The 17238-nt window shown below is 49.1% G+C and overlaps 1 protein-coding gene across 1 annotated transcript in view; it reads left to right on the forward strand.

Moving 5' to 3' along the window:
• Nucleotides 1-17238, forward strand: part of GRM4 (glutamate metabotropic receptor 4) — a 175380-nt gene that overhangs the window by 125175 nt on the left and 32967 nt on the right. The window contains exon 6 of the mRNA XM_074977251.1: nucleotides 13140-13340. Within this exon, the coding sequence (XP_074833352.1) occupies nucleotides 13140-13340 (201 nt within the window). The remainder of the gene's footprint in view (nucleotides 1-13139; nucleotides 13341-17238) is intronic.

The raw sequence follows: 17238 nt of genomic DNA on the forward strand, positions 1-17238 counted from the left end.
TTTCAGAGAAAAGTTGCAGGCTCAGGGTCCCTGTTGGCTGACACAGCTCCAGATCTTGCTATTAGTTCCTCTCGCAAGGGAGCAGAGCTCTTGGCATGGTGGGTGCTGGTTCTGAGCTCTTCTGAAGACCCGGCCTGATGGTCACAGAGCAGAAGGTTAACACCTGGTTTCCACACATCCTTCAGGGTGGCAAGCAGTGTAGATCACAGGACTTGCCCTCATGTTATCTCACCTCTATCTAGCAGGTGTGGATGTCCATCACCAAAACAAACATGCTGTGGCTGGGGGCACTCAGCTAATCAGCTGGATGGTGCTTGACTTTCTCTTGGGTAACTGCCCAAGCACTCAGCTTACAGGGAACACTGCTAAAAGTCCATGCAGGGATCCAGGTCCTTTGGTGTTAGGTGTGTGGTATAGCCTGCAGGGGACCTGGAAGCCCAGGAACATGTATTGCAAGAGGGAAGGGTTTGATGGAGGGCCGCAGGAAGTCAGTCTGTGCACACATGGCTGTAGGAATGGTGGAACAAACTTTATGGTGGGGGAGCTGAGTGCCACTGACCAAGCAGTAGACCTCTTCATAGCTGGAACGCTGCAGGTGGAGCAGCTGAAAAGACAACCCTTGTTCTGAAGAGCTTATAGGCTGTGTTGATGGCAAAACAGATTGGGCAAAGTAAACAAATGGTGGTTGAGGGCTGTCTCACCTTTCAATCCTTCAGTCTCACGCACCTCCTCCCTATTGTTTCTGCCCCTTAGCTGGGCTTGTGTTGTATGCACACACTAAGATTTGCAGAGCATCTGTGCCTTCATGAAATACCAAACCTGGGCATGACCTTAAAGAACATATCAGCGCTACTGGCTCCAGGAGCTCCCAGCTGTGGGAAGTGAGCCATGGGCTGCACTTGTCAATTGCAACAAGAGGCTGATCTCTTCATCTTAATAATAATATAGCATTACGGGAGATATTTTAAGGGCACGGTATCAGCGGAGGCAGCTGAAATCCTCTGCCGTGGCATGTATCCTAGGGATCATCTTTAAATTATTCAGATCTCTCTGCAAATAAATTGTCTCCAGAATGATTGTTTGCCAGATAAGCGCAGTTTCTCCTCTCTCTTATGGCTGGCGATACATAATCTGGGTGTCTGGAGCTGGCTGGTCTCCCTTCCCAGGGCTGTGGAAATGTGTCCTTTGGAGCTGTGCTATGAGGGGTTCGTGCCCATTGAATTTCCCCATTGAAAAGTGCACCAAACTTCTGTGTTTCGATGGCTCTTGCATCAAAATCCTACAGCCCTGGAGCCTGCTTCTCAACTGGTAGAAATCAGGTAGCCCCACTGCCTGGAGTGGAGCAATACTGGTTTACATCAGCTGGGGCTCTGACCCACAGAGCCCAAATCTACCCTGGGGAACACTTCAGGCAAATGCATTGACTTAATTGCTCTTGCTTGAGTAATAAGTCCCAAATGCAGGGAAGCAGGTACTTGGGGTATAAGGATGTTCCCAAACAGAGATGCTTTTCTGAATTGGGGTCTAGATCATGGCAGATCCTTGTCTGTCCTAAACAACATTTTGCTTCTTCTCTAGCCCCTTCTTTCTGAGGAAGTGGAAGCAACGTACTGACATTAATTAATTCAACATCGCAACATCCCTGTGAAGCAGGTATTCTAGCCGTATTATGGCTAGGGAAACTGGGGAACAGAAAGATCGTAAGCTCTTTGGGGCAGGGACTGTCTTTTGTTCTGTGCTTATGCAGCACCTAGCAAAACTGGGTCTCAGGCCATGACTGGGGTTTCCAGGTGCTATGGTCATAGAACTATTTTACAGTAGTAAAAGTGACTTGGCCGAAGCTGCCCAGTGAGTGACAGAGCCAGGAACAGACTAGTGAATCTTCACTCTCAGCCTTGCAGTCAAATGGTGAGACTGAACTTCTGCTTGGGATTAAAATGATGAAGTTTTGGCTCCACTGGTTCATCTGAGCAGGATTTCCCAGCTCATCTCATCAGACAAGCCTCTGAAAATGGCATTTGTCCTGGGACAGGGGTTAGCCTGGGTAGCAGGATAACGAACTAAACATAATGACAAGCCATGGCATTCAGAACTCTGGCAAGTTGCTTCAACCCATCAGAAAATAGTCACCATAGCTAGAAAAGATTTCACCCACAGCTATATGCCTTCCCTTGCAAAAAGAATTCTCCACTGATCTGAACCAATAGAGGGAGACTCTTTTGGCTCCAAGGAACCCAAGTCTTCCAACCTTCACTACTAGGCTACTACAAAATTCACAGCAAGACAAAATTCATGATGGACTGTGAAAGCTGGTGTCCTCCTATGAAATCTGAACTTTTCTAGGTTTTTACCCTATGTGGTACAGATTTCACAGGGAGACTTCTTAGCTGGGGCTTTAAGGATATTTGGATGGAGTTGTTATTTTGGGTTGTGAGGGCCAAATCCTTGGAAAAACCTGCCCCATAGAGTAGGATTACCATATAAAAAAGAGGACACCCCTGAGAGGGAGTGTATCTGTATCAGTATTCACCAACTCACACTCTCTCTAAATGTCAAGTATCGGAGGGGTAGCCGTGTTAGTCTGGATCTGTAACAGCAACGAAGGGTCCTGTGGCACCTTATAGACTAACAGAAAAGTTTTGAGCATGAGCTTTCGTGAGCACAGACTCACAGATGCATCTGATGAAGTGAGTCTGTGCTCACGAAAGCTCATGCTCAAAACTTTTCTGTTAGTCTATAAGGTGCCACAGGACCCTTTGTTGCTGTTACTCTATAAATGTGTTATACAGTAAACTCTTTCACATCCAGCATTCCATCATCCAGAACTCTCCAATAATCGGCATTTTAACCATACGTAAATTTTAGTTTTGTTTTCCGTAAGTACAGTATAGTGAGAGTAAATCCAGATAAATACGCTATAAGTTTACAGTGTGCAATACTACTGTGTTGGTAAATAAAGTATCTGCTTCCATTTTTGTTTTTCTTAGTATCTAATCTTGTTTTTCTCTAGTGTTATGCACTGTCAGGCATACCTCTGTATTATCCAGAATATTTGAATATTTGGCCTCCTCCCGGTCCTGGGGCTGCCAGATATGAAAGAGTTTACTGTAGTATATACAGTACATTAATACAGTGTGAGTTGGTAGATACTGATACAGATACATGGCCTCTCAGGAGTGTCATCTTTTTTGAAAGGTCAAATCTGGTAACCTGACCATAGAGAATTTGGCCCCTCCTGTGTTGGCTTGCATGTTTTGGATGTGTTAAATGGGTTATGTGCCATGGGAAGCAGGCCTGTCATTATCATCACATTGTGTGGCCTGGCAGAGGGCGTTCAGCTGTGGCAGACAGAGAGAGGGCTGTGGGGAGGTCTCCTAATTTAATACATGAAGAGAAAATGTCACTGTGTTAAAACACACTGATCGCCCCCCAGGTCCCGCATTCCCCTGCTGTTTGTAGTTTTCTGTGTCCATTGGGTGAGAGAGGTAGCCAGCTCAACGAAGCAAAACAGGGTCCTGTAGCATTCCAGTACAGCACTATCTGCAGATCTGAAGAGGTGGGTCTGCCCCACAAAAGCTCATCACGTAATAAATTATTTTGTTAGTTTTCAAAGCGCTGCGGGACTGCTGCTTTGTTTTGCCCATTGGCACAGATCTGCTCTTGCCCTTTCTTTCTCCTTTCTTTGCCCCCTTTTCCTTTCCACTACAGTACTTTTTCTCTCTCTTTAAGGGCCTGTGATGATCTCAGCCTTGAAAATTTGTTTCAATTACAGTTTACAACCCACAAACAAAGGCTGCTGTCGCCGTAGTAACGGTAGCTGCTGTGCTTTGACCAGTGCAAATCTCCTGCGAATTGGTTGCCCCAATTGTGGCTCCAGCCTCTTCTTGTCTGGCTCATTGTGCCGGGGGACACAATTAGGATGTCTTCAAACTGTGTGTGTGTGTGTGTGGTTATCTCTGGGATGTGTTGGTGAATTTTCCTCCTCTAATAGCTACAGGAGATGAGTGCCCTTACTGCTTTGCTTAACCACTAATTCCTGCATCATGCTCCCCTTTCTCACCACTCTCATTCCAGCAGCACCACCATTACCCCCCTAAAGGGCAAGAGAAATTCTGCATCCTGCCTCTGGGCCTCTTCCTGTCCCTCTGCGACCTGTGTGCACTTGCAATGCCTGAGATAGCTGTTCGCAGGCTGGGACTCCTCTCCAGTCTGTCTAGGATCTATCTGGGACCTTCCCAGCAGTGCGCTTCCCCTACCTAGCTGGGACCTTTCTCTTCCCTAGCTGGTGGTACCCAAGACTCCTCTCCCCTCTTGCCAGGCCTTAGCTGGGACCTATCTCCCACAGCCACACATTCCCCTGTGGCCTCCTGAAGCTATGGAAGCAGGCTCTACAGAAGCTCTGTCTTTGACTGGGCTGTGGCTTCCGGTGGCTGCTCTGTGTGCAGCCCAAAGAGGCTCCCTGCCCGTTGTGGCCTCTTGACTAATTCATCCATACAAAAAGCAGTAGGGGTGGGGACCAGCCTTCCCTATAAACTAAGTGCTTGGGTGGCTGCCCAGGAGAGATTCAGGTGCTGCCCAGCCGATTGGCAGAGCACCCACAGCTGGCAGCCTGTGTGTCTGAGTGGTGCACATGCTTCAGTGCACATAGCAAAATTTATTCCACCCAGGGAATAGAAAAGATTAGTGGGAACATTGGTGGAGGTGTCGAAATGAGAGCTTTGTTGGAATTGGCAACGGAGTCAGAGCAGGACTTGCTGGTGACCAGAAGGAGGGCAGTAATGGAGCTCATGGTGGGGAAAGGGAGCATGCGGCAGGCCGTGTTTTTGGCAACCCAATCCAGGCAGACAGCTCCTGACTAGAAGGGTTTTCTCAGAGGCCACTGGTTATTTCTTATGAGAGCACTAATTAATGACCTTACTTTTGCAAGGCTGAATGTTAATGCTGCCTTGAAATTGGGCTGGGGGTCCCCCACGCAGCTCTGCAGCAGCTCGGACCAGGTTCCTGACGGATGTTGAATATTAATGTGGATGGAGAGGGGATTTTTTTGGCTGAGCTTGCTGGTGTTGTCATGTCTTTGTTTTCCTTCCTCCCTAGTGTCCTGCTGTAATGGGGTGTTTTCTGCCCCTCCCCCCCATGGCATGTCTCTGTCAAGCAAACCTATGTGAGGATTTGTCCTGTGTGCCTGCTGCTCAAATGGGTAAAGCGTCTGTCTGATGAGGCTGGCTTGGAGGGAGTGGAGAGGTCTCTCTGGCTGGGGGAGTTGAGCCCCAGCCCTAGCTCTCCCTATGCTCATGCTGCTTTCGCTGGTGGCTGCTCCTGCCTGTATTGGTTTAGATGTGGGACTTGATGTACCTAGAGTCTGGGTTGCAGAGGGGCTGAGTGCCCACCACTCTGCCTGAAGTCATAGCTGCTGGGCAACTCTGGAAATTCAGGCTCAAGCTGGGCTACCCCTAGGAAACAGTATCACTTCTGCTAGCGCTTGTGGTTCCCGAGACCCTGCGGAATTACTAGTGCAGAGAGGATGTCATGAAAGGGAGAGGGAAATGAATCTCAATGCTGCTTCCTGTACCCGTGCTGAAAGCGATGGCAGGAGTCTCTGCTCCACTACGGCTACTTTATGCTGGGTGGCTTGGTTGGTGATGAGATCCCCCGACACAGGGAACCTCTCCACTGAGGAAAGATGCCTCCAGCTGAGAGAAAGCAGAGGTCAGGTCTCCACAACCAGCACTCCTGCCCAGTTCATTACAGTATCACGTGAAGGGGAAGCAGAGACCAGAGAGTGTGGATGCCTCCCCCTTGCCTGTGACCATTCATTATTCTCCGTGGTGACTCAAGCCAGGAGAGGTGTGGTACAGAAGCCGCTGAGGATGTGGAGTGCTCCAGAGATGTGTGGGGAGTGATTTTGACTCGCTCCAGCTGAAAGTTGGTGCTGGGGATGTGATCGGAATGGTTGCTCATCCTTTCTCATGCATTGCTTGAGAAGATAGTGGCAGCCACTCTCAGAGGGGTGCCTGGCTAGACTCTCTGCATACTTGAAAATTAATTATCAGCCTGGTGGAACGATGCACGACCCTGCTATTATAATCAGCGGGGTCACATTGGCTGCGCCATCCTAATCTACTGAGAGCTTTGGAGTGATTTATTGTACCTCTCGTCTGGAACATGCCATTGCAAGACTCTCCTGCTGATCTGCATTTTCCTGTCCCCACACAACCTCATTGCCTCTCTGAAAACATTTCAGTCCTGGTGAAGGGTGCAAGGCGGACAGTCCCAGCTTATCTACGGCACAAGGTGCAGTGGAAGAAGCTGGAGAGCTAATGTAGTTCAAGCTTGACTGGAGGGAGCCTTGCGAGTCATGAGAAGGGAAATCCATCCTTACACTCTCCGCCCAGGCTGCCAGGAGCGAGCCAGTTAGTGTCAGGGCAGTGAATTGCATGAGTGACTCGTAAAGGGATACAGAGCCTTTCTCTCATGTCTAAGGCCCCTGTTTGGATCAGGACCTCATTGCCCTAGGCAGAGTGCTCACACAGTCCTTGTGCATGAGAGCTTATCGAAAAAGCTGAGACTGAGTTTTTATTCCCATTATACAGATCTCCAAAGTCACTTGCCCAGGGTCATACGGGAAGTGTGCAAGATGGAGTCTTGAACCCCATGTCCTGAGTGCGAACTGCAAGATTATATAGGAGGCTGAAAAGTGGGAACCAGATGGGCTGTGCTCAGAGCACAGGCTTGGACTCTCATGGTATCATATGTACGCTCAGTCTTTCTTGAGAACGTACTGACAAAGCACTTAGCTCATTCACCACGTCCCAGGGATGCACACACCATGCTCTCTCTCCCTTCTGCTCTTCCTGCCTTCCAGCCCTTTAATGTTGACAGAGTATTGCAGCAACTGCCTCACGCTGATAATGTCAAAGGACAATGCACACAGCATGTGCTCATTGTCATATAATCGCATATGGGACAGGGTACGTAGGACATGCTTGGTGTTATGTGATGGTGGAGTGGGCAGCATACATGTCACATCTTCAGCCTCCCTTGGTGATGAGACAAAGTGCATATGACATAATACATGTAGCGTTATGTGATGGCATAACATATGTTGGCTGGGAAATTGCAGCACCACACACAGCAAGATGGGGGGGTGAGGGAGAGGGAGCAACCCCTGGGGCTTAGCTTGGGAGTAAAGTCTATAACACCCCTTTTTCATGGATAATTATTTTGACAAGATAGAGTGGCTTGTCTGCTTGCTGAGAGATGAATGGATGGAAGGCCCTACACTGAGGGAGAAGATTAATAGCCCCTGTCAATAACATGGAAGAAAGGATAAGGTGATGGGTTTCACATGAGTAATCTCTGTAGACTTCATGGGCATTTTGGTAACTTTGAAGGATGAGCTATAACTTTCCCTCCTTTATGTAATCTTGTTGTCTTGGTCAGTGCGCTGTCCATTTCCTTTAGTACCTCATCCATCCAGCCTGTGTGCTCATGCTGGGCTGAAGGTGGAGACGGGTGGGGAAACAGGGACTCTATCTTCTGTCACTCTTATGACTATCTCTTCACTTTTGCTTGTCTGGGCAGGAAGCTGCCATTTTGGGTGGTGGAATTGATGCAGCATGTTACCCTCCCGAATGCACACCCCATACTCTCTCTCCCTTCTGCTTTTCCTGGCTTTTTTCCTGGAGAATTGCAGACACTGGATGCATTATGGTGGGTGTTTGTGTCCAGAAAAGCAGAACAGAAACCTCCACCCTGTCTCCAAGGGAGTAGGGAAATTAGAGAGCATGGGTGGTTCAGGAGCAACGAAGGAGAGGTGGGAGATATGATGGAGGAAGGGTGCAATCAAAGACAATAATCCCTGAGACCACCCAGTGGCAGGATGCACTGAGGCCTTAGTCTTCGACCAGAGCTCCCATGGGAACCAGGAGTGATGCTGTGTGTCCAAGGTCTAGCTATCAAGAGAGACGGAGCTGAATCTGCTGCTCTCCACTTCTGGGGTGCAGCAGTGCAGTCCACAGTGCCAGGACAAACAAGGAGTCTGTGCTGTGCTGCTGACTAGGAACCACCAGAAATAAGCCCGTGCCCCAACCCTGCGCCCCAACTCTGCAAAGGGGCATATTGCATTCATAGGCTGACGTTTCTGTGTTCCTTTCCTCTACAGCCACTCCAGAGCTCGCCGCCTTGGGGCGACTGCTCCAGACCCACCCACGAGGGCTTTTGTGCAGCTTCTGTGCTTCATGTGCCCTTCTTCCATGTGTGCCAAGCCTAGGGGAGAGGGGGTGGCTCACACAACCAGCTAGAAGATAGGCTGGCTATGAACCCAGGGCCCTGTTGGTTTCACATTGTGACAGCAGAGATGTTTCTCTTCAGTCCCCATCCCCGTGGGGACTGCCCTGAATGACCTTTTCGTTCCAGGCTCAGAAGAGCAGATAAGTTCCAATTCTACATGTGCCTTTCCCTCGAGACTCCGCACAAGCCGTGTGAATGTGGCGGCAAATTGATTCCAAACCTTCTGCTTGAAAAGAGATACAGGCCTGAGCTGCAGCCGCAGTTCCCTCCCATCTCCAGCATCGAGAGGCAATCAGATCAGGAGCTGAGCTGCTCTGGCCCACTCCTCCCCGGAAGGGTCACGACTGTTCGTGATGCCGTCTCGTGGCTTGGGGTTGTGCACCCAAATGTGGAGGTTTTAGCCACTGTCCCTCTAGGGGGTTCCCTTCCAGGCTTGTGGGGAGAGGGAATCCAGCACTGCCCCATGGCTCAGCTGTGGTTGGAGTTGCTCCTCCATGCCACGTCTTGCGGCCTTTTCGCCTCATTCTTAGCAGTGAAGTGGGAAATCCTGTCAAATCGGCAGGAGGGATTCCTATAGTGTTTTGCAGCTTCTCCCTCTGCACAGCTTACTGCCCCTTTTGTGGGGTGCTGGTGACCCTCCATCAGCCATGACTACACTGCAGATTTCAACCCCTGCCCCGGTACGGGTGTCATGGAAGCCCTTCTTCCTGGGGGCAGCTCTGAAGGCACCGGATGCTTCTCAAAAGTTTGGCTGCAAGTCCTAATCTACTGCTGCAAACTGCTGAGGCCCGCGCCTCTTTGCGTTGGGGACTGTCTGGCCTGGGGATATTTCACCTTTCTTGAGGGACTGTCACAAGTAGCCTGATTCCTGGGACCCTTCTGGTTCTAGCAAAGAGACGCAGTGAATGTAAAGGAGACGTCTGGACTCAGCCAGATCCTGAGGTTCACAGAATCATAGGGCTGGAAGGGACCTCAGGAGGTCATCAAGTCCAGCCCTGCTTCAAGCAGGATCAACCCTCACTAAGTTATCCCAGCCAGGACCTTGTCAAGCCGGGACTTAAAAACCTCAAGGGATGGAGAATCCACCACCTCTCTAGGCAACACATTCCAGTGCTTCACCACCCTCCCGGTGAAGTATTTTTTCCTAAAATCTAACCTACACCTCTCCCTCTTCAAGTTCAGACTATTACTCCTTGTTCTACCATCTGACACCACTGGGAACAGTTTCTCACCCTCCTCTTTAGAGCTCCCCGTCAGGAAGTTGAAGGCTGCTATTAAATCACCCCTAAGTCTTCTCGTCTGTAAACTAAACAAGCCCACATCCCTCAGCCTCTTCTCACAGGTCTTGTGTTCCAGCCCCTCAGTCATTTTTGTTGCCCTCCGCTGAACCTGCTCCAGCAAATCCACATCCTTTTTATACTGGGGGGCGCACAACTGGGCGCAATATTCCAGGTGTGGCCTCACCAGTGCCGAATAGAGGGGAAAAAACACTTCTCTAGATCCGCTCGAAATGCTCCTCTAGTGCACCCTAGTATGCCTTTGGCCTTCTTGGCTACAAGGGCACACTGTTTACTCATATCCAGCCTTTCCTCTACCACAACCCCTAGGTCCCTTTTCATCGTACTGCTGCTGAGCCAATCGGTCCCCAGCCTATAACAATGCTTGGAATTTTTCCGCCCCAGGTGCAGGACTCTACACTTCTCCTTGTTGAACCGCATCAGATCTCTTTTGGCCCAATCCTCCAATTTATCCAGGTCATTCTGGATTCTCTCTCTACCCTCTAACATATCTACCTCTCCCCTTAGTTTTGTTCTAGATTCTCTGGGGCTCCCTAGCTTCCCCACCTATGCTGACGGGAATTATTACCCTGGGTCTCCTGAAGTCTTGATGTGGAATCAGCCATCCTGGAAGGAACTGCTAATATGTACAGTCCAATGCACAACACGCTAAAATTCACACCCATGATGTCTCCACCAGGCTGCCTAGTTCCAATCCTACCACTCCTGGTCACCAAGTGCCTCCTTGGATGGTTCCCTACAGGTCCTCCTTTTACAGCACCCACTCCTTGTCCATGACCTGAGCCCCCAGTCACTGAGGTGACTCTGCTACACATCTGGAGGGGTCTGTAGCTGATGGCAACGCAGGAGTAGCAGGACGGCTCCTGTTGGCCGCCTCTCTGACGCAGCACCACACCACGGGGGACTCTTCCTTAGCTCTAATTAACAGCATGTTACATTAATCGGTGTCTTTTGCAAAATGATTAACATGTTTCAAGTCCCATTAAGAGCGGTTATGACAGGGAGAGGCAGGCAGCTGTCGCGGGTAATTACGGCACACTTGAATGATTCCACAGTCTAGGGCTGCCTGGAGAAGTGGGGAATCCGTCTGTGGGTCAGCACCTGGGGGGAGCAGCGAGGGTGGGTAGGGAAGGGAGATGGGAGGAGGGTTAAAGGGGGTGGGGAGAGGGGCGGCGAGAGCATGGGATACATGGCTTGTGATGGATGTTGTACAGACAATCTCCTGACACTGCAGAAAGCTCCCACGAGGCTGATGCTGTTGCAGCTGATGGTGAGATTGATGAACCCAGCATGCCAGAGGATGAATAATATTTGCATAAGATGTAGCTCAGGCTACAACTGAGGGATGTGAACTCAGAGAATATGTGCCGCATGGCCCAGTGCCAACTGCAGACAGCTCCCCTGTGGTGGAAATAAAACACTCTGCTGGCCAGGCCTCAGGGTGTGGTGGAGGTGAAGCTTGGGAAAGGGTCTAAATGTAGGGGCGAGGCACTAGCCTGAGGTCCTCAGGGAGAAGCCTGGGGGTCGTGTCTTCCCCTTGTGAAGTGAAAATGCTGCAGCTCCCCGTGGGTAATCCAGACTCAAGTCTTCTGCTCATGGCCAGTCAAAAATTTTCTCCCAAAATTGTCTTTAGACCACAAAATTAGTGTTTTGATTAAATGGAATTTTTACATGAAAAGCATCTGTTCTCTACGGAAAACTTCAATTTTTTTTTGCTGAAAATGAAAATGATTCAATTCTGAAATGCCACCATGGTGTCTTCTGGAAGTTGTGGTTCGTTTGCCTTACAATTCCCTTCTCCTGTAAGAGCCAGATTCTCCAACTGGACTTCATCTCTCAGGATGCAGTGGGGCATGAAACTGCCATGGTGTAGCCTTTCCCTTCATCCAGGGGGAAAAGAGGTCTGTGGTGCATCGTGGGAGGCATGGTCCAATCAGGAAGCCCAGCACAAAGAGGCACCTGAAAGACAACTCCCATTAGGCACTATGGTGGCATTTCAGAATTGAAATAATTTGGTTTTCAACTGAAGTCTTTTTGGCTTCTAATTTCTCATTGAAAACTTGAAATTTTCCAGCCATATCTAATTATACCAAATCAGCTCTGGGTAATATGTTACCTGCCTCCCAGTGAGGTTTTTAAGGAGTCCAGTATAATGGTTATCAGACCCTGATTGGGAAGGAACTTTGATGAGCTCTGCCCTTTTAATGACTTGTAGGGCTCCTGCCAGGTTATTCTTCTGCTCCTGGATGTCCCACCTCCAGAAGGTGGGACTTCCTGGAAATCTTGATCACAGTGCTTGGAAGTTTGGCAGAGCTGGTGAATCTTCCTGAGGAAGTGCTTGCAATGGCTATATGTTTCTGCAGCTTCATAGCTGTCCACTGTCATCTCATTCAAGTTGCATGAAGAGTTTGGTGCTTGCTGGGAATGTATTTTCACTCTGATGCTGTTCACTCTGTAAATTTTATGTACCATAAACTCCCAGGCTGGGAAAGATGAGTTCTAACTAGCTGAAGAGTTTTATGGTGTTTAAAGTAGAGATTAGTGTTAAAATGGAAGTGCTAAACAGCTATAAGTGATTAAATGATGCTGCTATGCATCTCAGGGGAATTTCTGCACAATACATATCTAACAGCCCACAGCTAGTCCCAGAGAAATATACATGAGTGTTAGAGATGTGCTCAGAATATAAAGTTCAGATCTGGATCACATATACCTCAGTTGTTGGAAGTGTTTGAATCAGAGTAATGATTTGAATTAGCACTCAAGATAGGGCTTATTCACCCTTATCTGTAGCGGTTGTGCTAGGTGCTGTACATATGCCTAGTATGAGGAAGCAGTCCCTACTACGCTGAGCTGACAGTTGAAATGAAAAAGGCAGGCAAAGGAATTGCTGTTTTGCAGTTGTGGAATTGGGGTGCAGCGACAGATTCATGAGGTGGAGTCTCATAGATGTGTGGAACCCACAGCTCCATTTGCAGTTGCCATCACAGGAGTCACAAGCAATCACTTGTTTTGAAAAAAGTAGGTCCCTAGTGATTGGTTTGCGGTCACACAGCAAGCCATAGGCAGGGCTGGAGTGGGCCACGTGACTCCCCAGCCTACTGTTTTAAACCACAAAGCTGTCCTTCCTGCCCATTTATTATTGGGCCTGGTTTTCAGAACAGCTAAGTACCTGCACGTCTGACTGAACCTAATGGGAGCCACTCTTAAAATCAACATTACTAGGTTCCACCAGTGTGGCTGTATCGGGAATGGTGTAAGGCAGAAGACTATGGGGATGCTACAAGTTCTTCTGATGCAGCTTCTAGCAGCACTAAATGTCTGTGGTGAGCTCCCAGATACAATAGTGCCATCACCTACTTGGTGCCAGCTCTGGAAAACACCCTTATTTTTGAATTCACTCTTTCCTTGCAGTAATCGCTCTAGGAGAATGGAGAGACCATAGGCAGCTCACAGCTCTGCTACTCCCAGTGGGAGGAGATCTGGTTGCAATGGGGTTGGCTGAGGGGCACAAGCTGGTGCTGCCACATGCCCGTGTTGTGTGTTTTGCAGACCGTGAGCGGATTGGCCAAGACTCCTCGTACGAGCAGGAGGGGAAGGTGCAGTTTGTCATTGATGCCGTGTATGCTATGGGCCATGCCCTACACAACATGCACAAGAGCCTGTGTCCCGGCAAGGTTGGTCTTTGCCCCAAGATGGACCCAGTGGATGGTGTGGAGCTGCTCAAGTACATCCGCAACGTCAACTTCTCAGGTGTGTCTGTCTGCGTGGGGGGGTCACCTCATCTGGCCCTGGAAATGAAAGAGCTGGGAGTGGGGAGGTAAAAGAGGAATGAGACTGGTTATGCTCCTAGTGATTGCAGAATGGCTCTGCTGAAGTCACTGGAGTTACTTCAGATCTACAGGTCTGGGAATGAGAGCAAAACCTCTTCTGCAATCAGCCTAGCCCGTGTGTTATGACAGCAACTAGAAACCCCAGCTAAGAATGGGACCCCATTGTGCTAAGTGCTGTACAAATACCCAGTGTGAGACAGCCCTTGCCTTAGAGAGACTTTAATCTAAGTAGACCCGTGGGTTTATCCTTATCCCCATATTATAGAGGGGAAACTGTGGCACAGAGTGACTGTGGCAGATTTTGAAAAGAGCTGAGCACCCAAACTTCTGAGTGCTTCTGAAAATTAAGGCAAGAAGTTAAAGCAAACACACTCACAAGCCCAGGTGACCTAGGAGCATGCAGAAAACAAATGAAATGTGTGCTCCCGAGAGCGTCAGTGACTGAAGTAGAACATACAGCCTTTAGCTCTGGGCCTTACCCACAGTGTGGCCCTTCCTTTACCAGTTTACATTATGATTTGTTGGCTGAAATAAGCTCCTTGTCTGATTTATTCTGCTGCTGCTTTGTCTTCCTTCAGATCTTTTCTGGAAACTCATCTCTTCTCTGTACTATATCTCTTTAATAAACATTTTCTGTCCCTTCCTTCTTATTACTTCTATTTATCTCTCTCTGCAATCTCCTCTGTAATCTGTCTTCCTTATTTATTTTTCCTTCTCCCCCCACCCTTGCTGATGTTTCTGGGCTCTTCTTGAGTTCGTATTTATTTGTTCAGTTGATTTTACTTGAAAGTAAATTTGGTTTTAAATGCGGCAAAACCGCGGGAGGTGAAACACCCCCTTCCAGCTGCCGGGTGCTGTAGGGAATGTTTCTGTGCAGTGAGCAGCTGGTGGGGATCCGAAGTTGTTCATTTGTCAGTGTTCATACTCTGGCCTGGCTCCCGCCCACTCCATCTCCCGGGATGCATCCCCGAGTGCCAAGCTAGGGCATTCCCCGCTGCCCATGACTGGCAGCAGATGTCAAAGGCAATCACTCAGTCTGTCCTTCAAGTGTAAGGAGGTGGGGGAGGGGAACAGCATCTGAGCTGCCTTTTGCAAATGGAGAGTGTCTCCTTACTTACTTGCCCGGTCGGGAGTGGGCTGGTAACATGACAGCCACAAGGACAAGCCGTCATATTCCTCCCCTGCTCCTCTGTCTCACTCCATGGGCCACTGACACCAGCAGACATGCCCTTGCTCAGTCCGAATCAGACACTGCTTCTGTGGTGCAATGGGTTAATTCAGGCCCAGATTCGAAGGCTGCCTCAAGTTACACAAGCCGAATGACCAATATCTGCTCCTTGTCAGCGGACATCACAAGCTCCCTGCTGGCTTGGCAGCCTGCATTGAGCTGAGCCCCAGAAACAGGACATGTGGAGTTTGGGGGGAAGGGTAGGGATCAGTGTTCCCTTTAAATTTTTCCATCAGTGGGTGGAATAAATTTTGTCAAGTGCACTGAGGCACGTGCAGATGTGCACCAGCCAAGGTAACACACAATGCCGGTTGTGAGCGCTCTGCTCCTCAGCTGGGTGGCACCTGAATCTCTCCTGGGTGGCCACTCAAGCGCTCAGCTGATAGGGCACGCTGGCAGGGATGTGTTGATCACTAGTCTGCACCATATGTGTGTCTTCCAAAAATAGCTGGCAGACCTGTGTGAGGTCCTGGACTGGAGTCCGAGGCAGGACAGCAGGTCAGGACTAAGTGCCCGCGAGAGGGAAGCCTATGGCAGGAGCAGCAAGGGAGGCTGCGTTTCCCAACTGAGGTGTATCATACCAGCAGAACTGTGCTGAGAAATTATGCACAGCGTCTGTCTGCTTGTAGCTGCTGCTTCCAGCCCCTTCGTTTCGCAAAGTCCACATTTGCCCAGCCTGTAGATAAATGCAAGATGCTGCATTGCGTTTTCCTCTGTGAGCTCCATAGCTGAATGCTGAGGGGATCACCACTCCTGCTGAGTAAACCATATAGGTATATGGATTTATTATTCAGTGCTTTGGGAAAGACTCCCAGACATCCAGAGATGGTGTGAGACCACACAGGCTGCTTGTGGGTGGCAAGGGAGACCTGCAATCTGCTTTATATGGGTAAGGAAAGGAAGGCTGATCTCTATATGGAAGTGAATTAGTTCTGGTATCTACTCTAGTCTGCCTCTCTGGCCATGTCCATACCTGAGATGGTACAGCGGGACAGCTGCAGCACTGCATTAAAGACACTTTCTGCAGCAACAGAAGGGGCTTTTCCATCGCTGTAGTAAATCTACTTTTCTGAGAGGCGGCGGATAAGGGGAGGGAAGAATTCTTCACATTAGACCTGAGGTTGGTTGAATTAGATTGCACAAGGCATAATGTTTTTCATTGCCCTGAGTGATGTAGTTAAGCCAACTTTGTAGTGTCATTTGTCGTTTGTCTCACTCAATACACCCCTTCATGCTCTCTAATAATGTCCTGGCTCAACTCCTTGCCTGACACCTTTCAGAACTGTTTGCACTTGTGCAAAGGTGGCATGAAATGCTACCAGTGGAGAATTCAGATCTGCAAGTGTTCGACGCTAGCTTAAGGCTGCAATTCAACAGGCCATCTCGAAAGGGCAAAGCCTGTACGCTCATGTCGTCCCACCTGCAGTGTGACTTGAGCACTTGTTCATTGTGAAGTGTCATGCTTTGCTGATGAGGGATGGACTTGCATGTGTGTACAAATGCTTTGCTGATTTCCGGCCAAAGAGCGATTTGGACAAGGTGTGAGGCTGGGCGATACCAGTCTTTGCCATCACCAGGCCAAGGACCAAGGAATTTCTACCCCACTGCGGTATTTAGGTACAGATATTTATGAATTAATGTCAGCCTTGCCAAATTCTAATCACCCACTTGCCAAGGGCAATTAAGTAGTCATTGGTGGGAGAGGAGACCTGTACCTGAAGGACGCTGATCTACAACAGCTGAGACTCTGATTCCTGGCTTTTTTATTTCATTTTTTTCATTATTTTCGTCTCCCTGGGCAAATGGCCTTGTTTGATCTGTTTGTTTTGAAACTTTTAATAAGTTGGCAAATCATTGAGGGTCGACATCAGAGACAGAATGAGCCGTGTCAGAAGTGAGATGTGGAAGTCATTGTCCCACTCTGTGTGGCCCTGAGGAGGCCTCCACTGGACAGCCATGTCCAGGTCTGTGTGCCAGGTGCTGGGACAGACGTGGGGAAATGTGAGAGAGCCCGGAAGGGGATGACAAAAAAGCTAAAAGTCTTTGAAAACCTGACCTAGTGGGAAGGTTAAACAGAGCCTGGGTGTGATTAGTCTTGAGACTAAAAGACTGATGGAGGGGATCTGAAATAGTCACCAAATATTTTAATGGCTGTTTATAAAGCAGGTGGTGATCAATTTTTAATATATCCACTGAAGGTAGGACAACAAGTAATGTACTTCATCAGCAGTGAGAGAAACTAAGATTTGACACAGTTGAATCTCTCTGGTCTGGCAACATCCTTGGTCCTGCTGGACCACAGATGTTACTGGACCAGAGAACTCCAGCAGCGGGGTGTGGGAGCTGACTGGGGGCCTGGAGGGCTGGTGGCTGGAAAGGGAGCCAGGTAGCTGGGGCTGGCAGTGGGGTTGGCAGCTAGGAGGGGAACTTAGGAGCCCAGGTGGGAGACTGCTGGATCATGGCTCTCCCAGGGGGTGGCCAAGATCCCTTATGACCAGTCCTGAGGATGCTGGACCAGGGAGTTCCAACTGCATTAGGAAAAACTATCAGGGTAGTTAAGCTCTAGCATTGGCTCCAAAGAGAGGTTATG

The sequence above is a fragment of the Carettochelys insculpta genome, chromosome 26 (assembly GCF_033958435.1).
Source record: "Carettochelys insculpta isolate YL-2023 chromosome 26, ASM3395843v1, whole genome shotgun sequence".
NCBI lineage: Eukaryota > Metazoa > Chordata > Testudines > Carettochelyidae > Carettochelys > Carettochelys insculpta.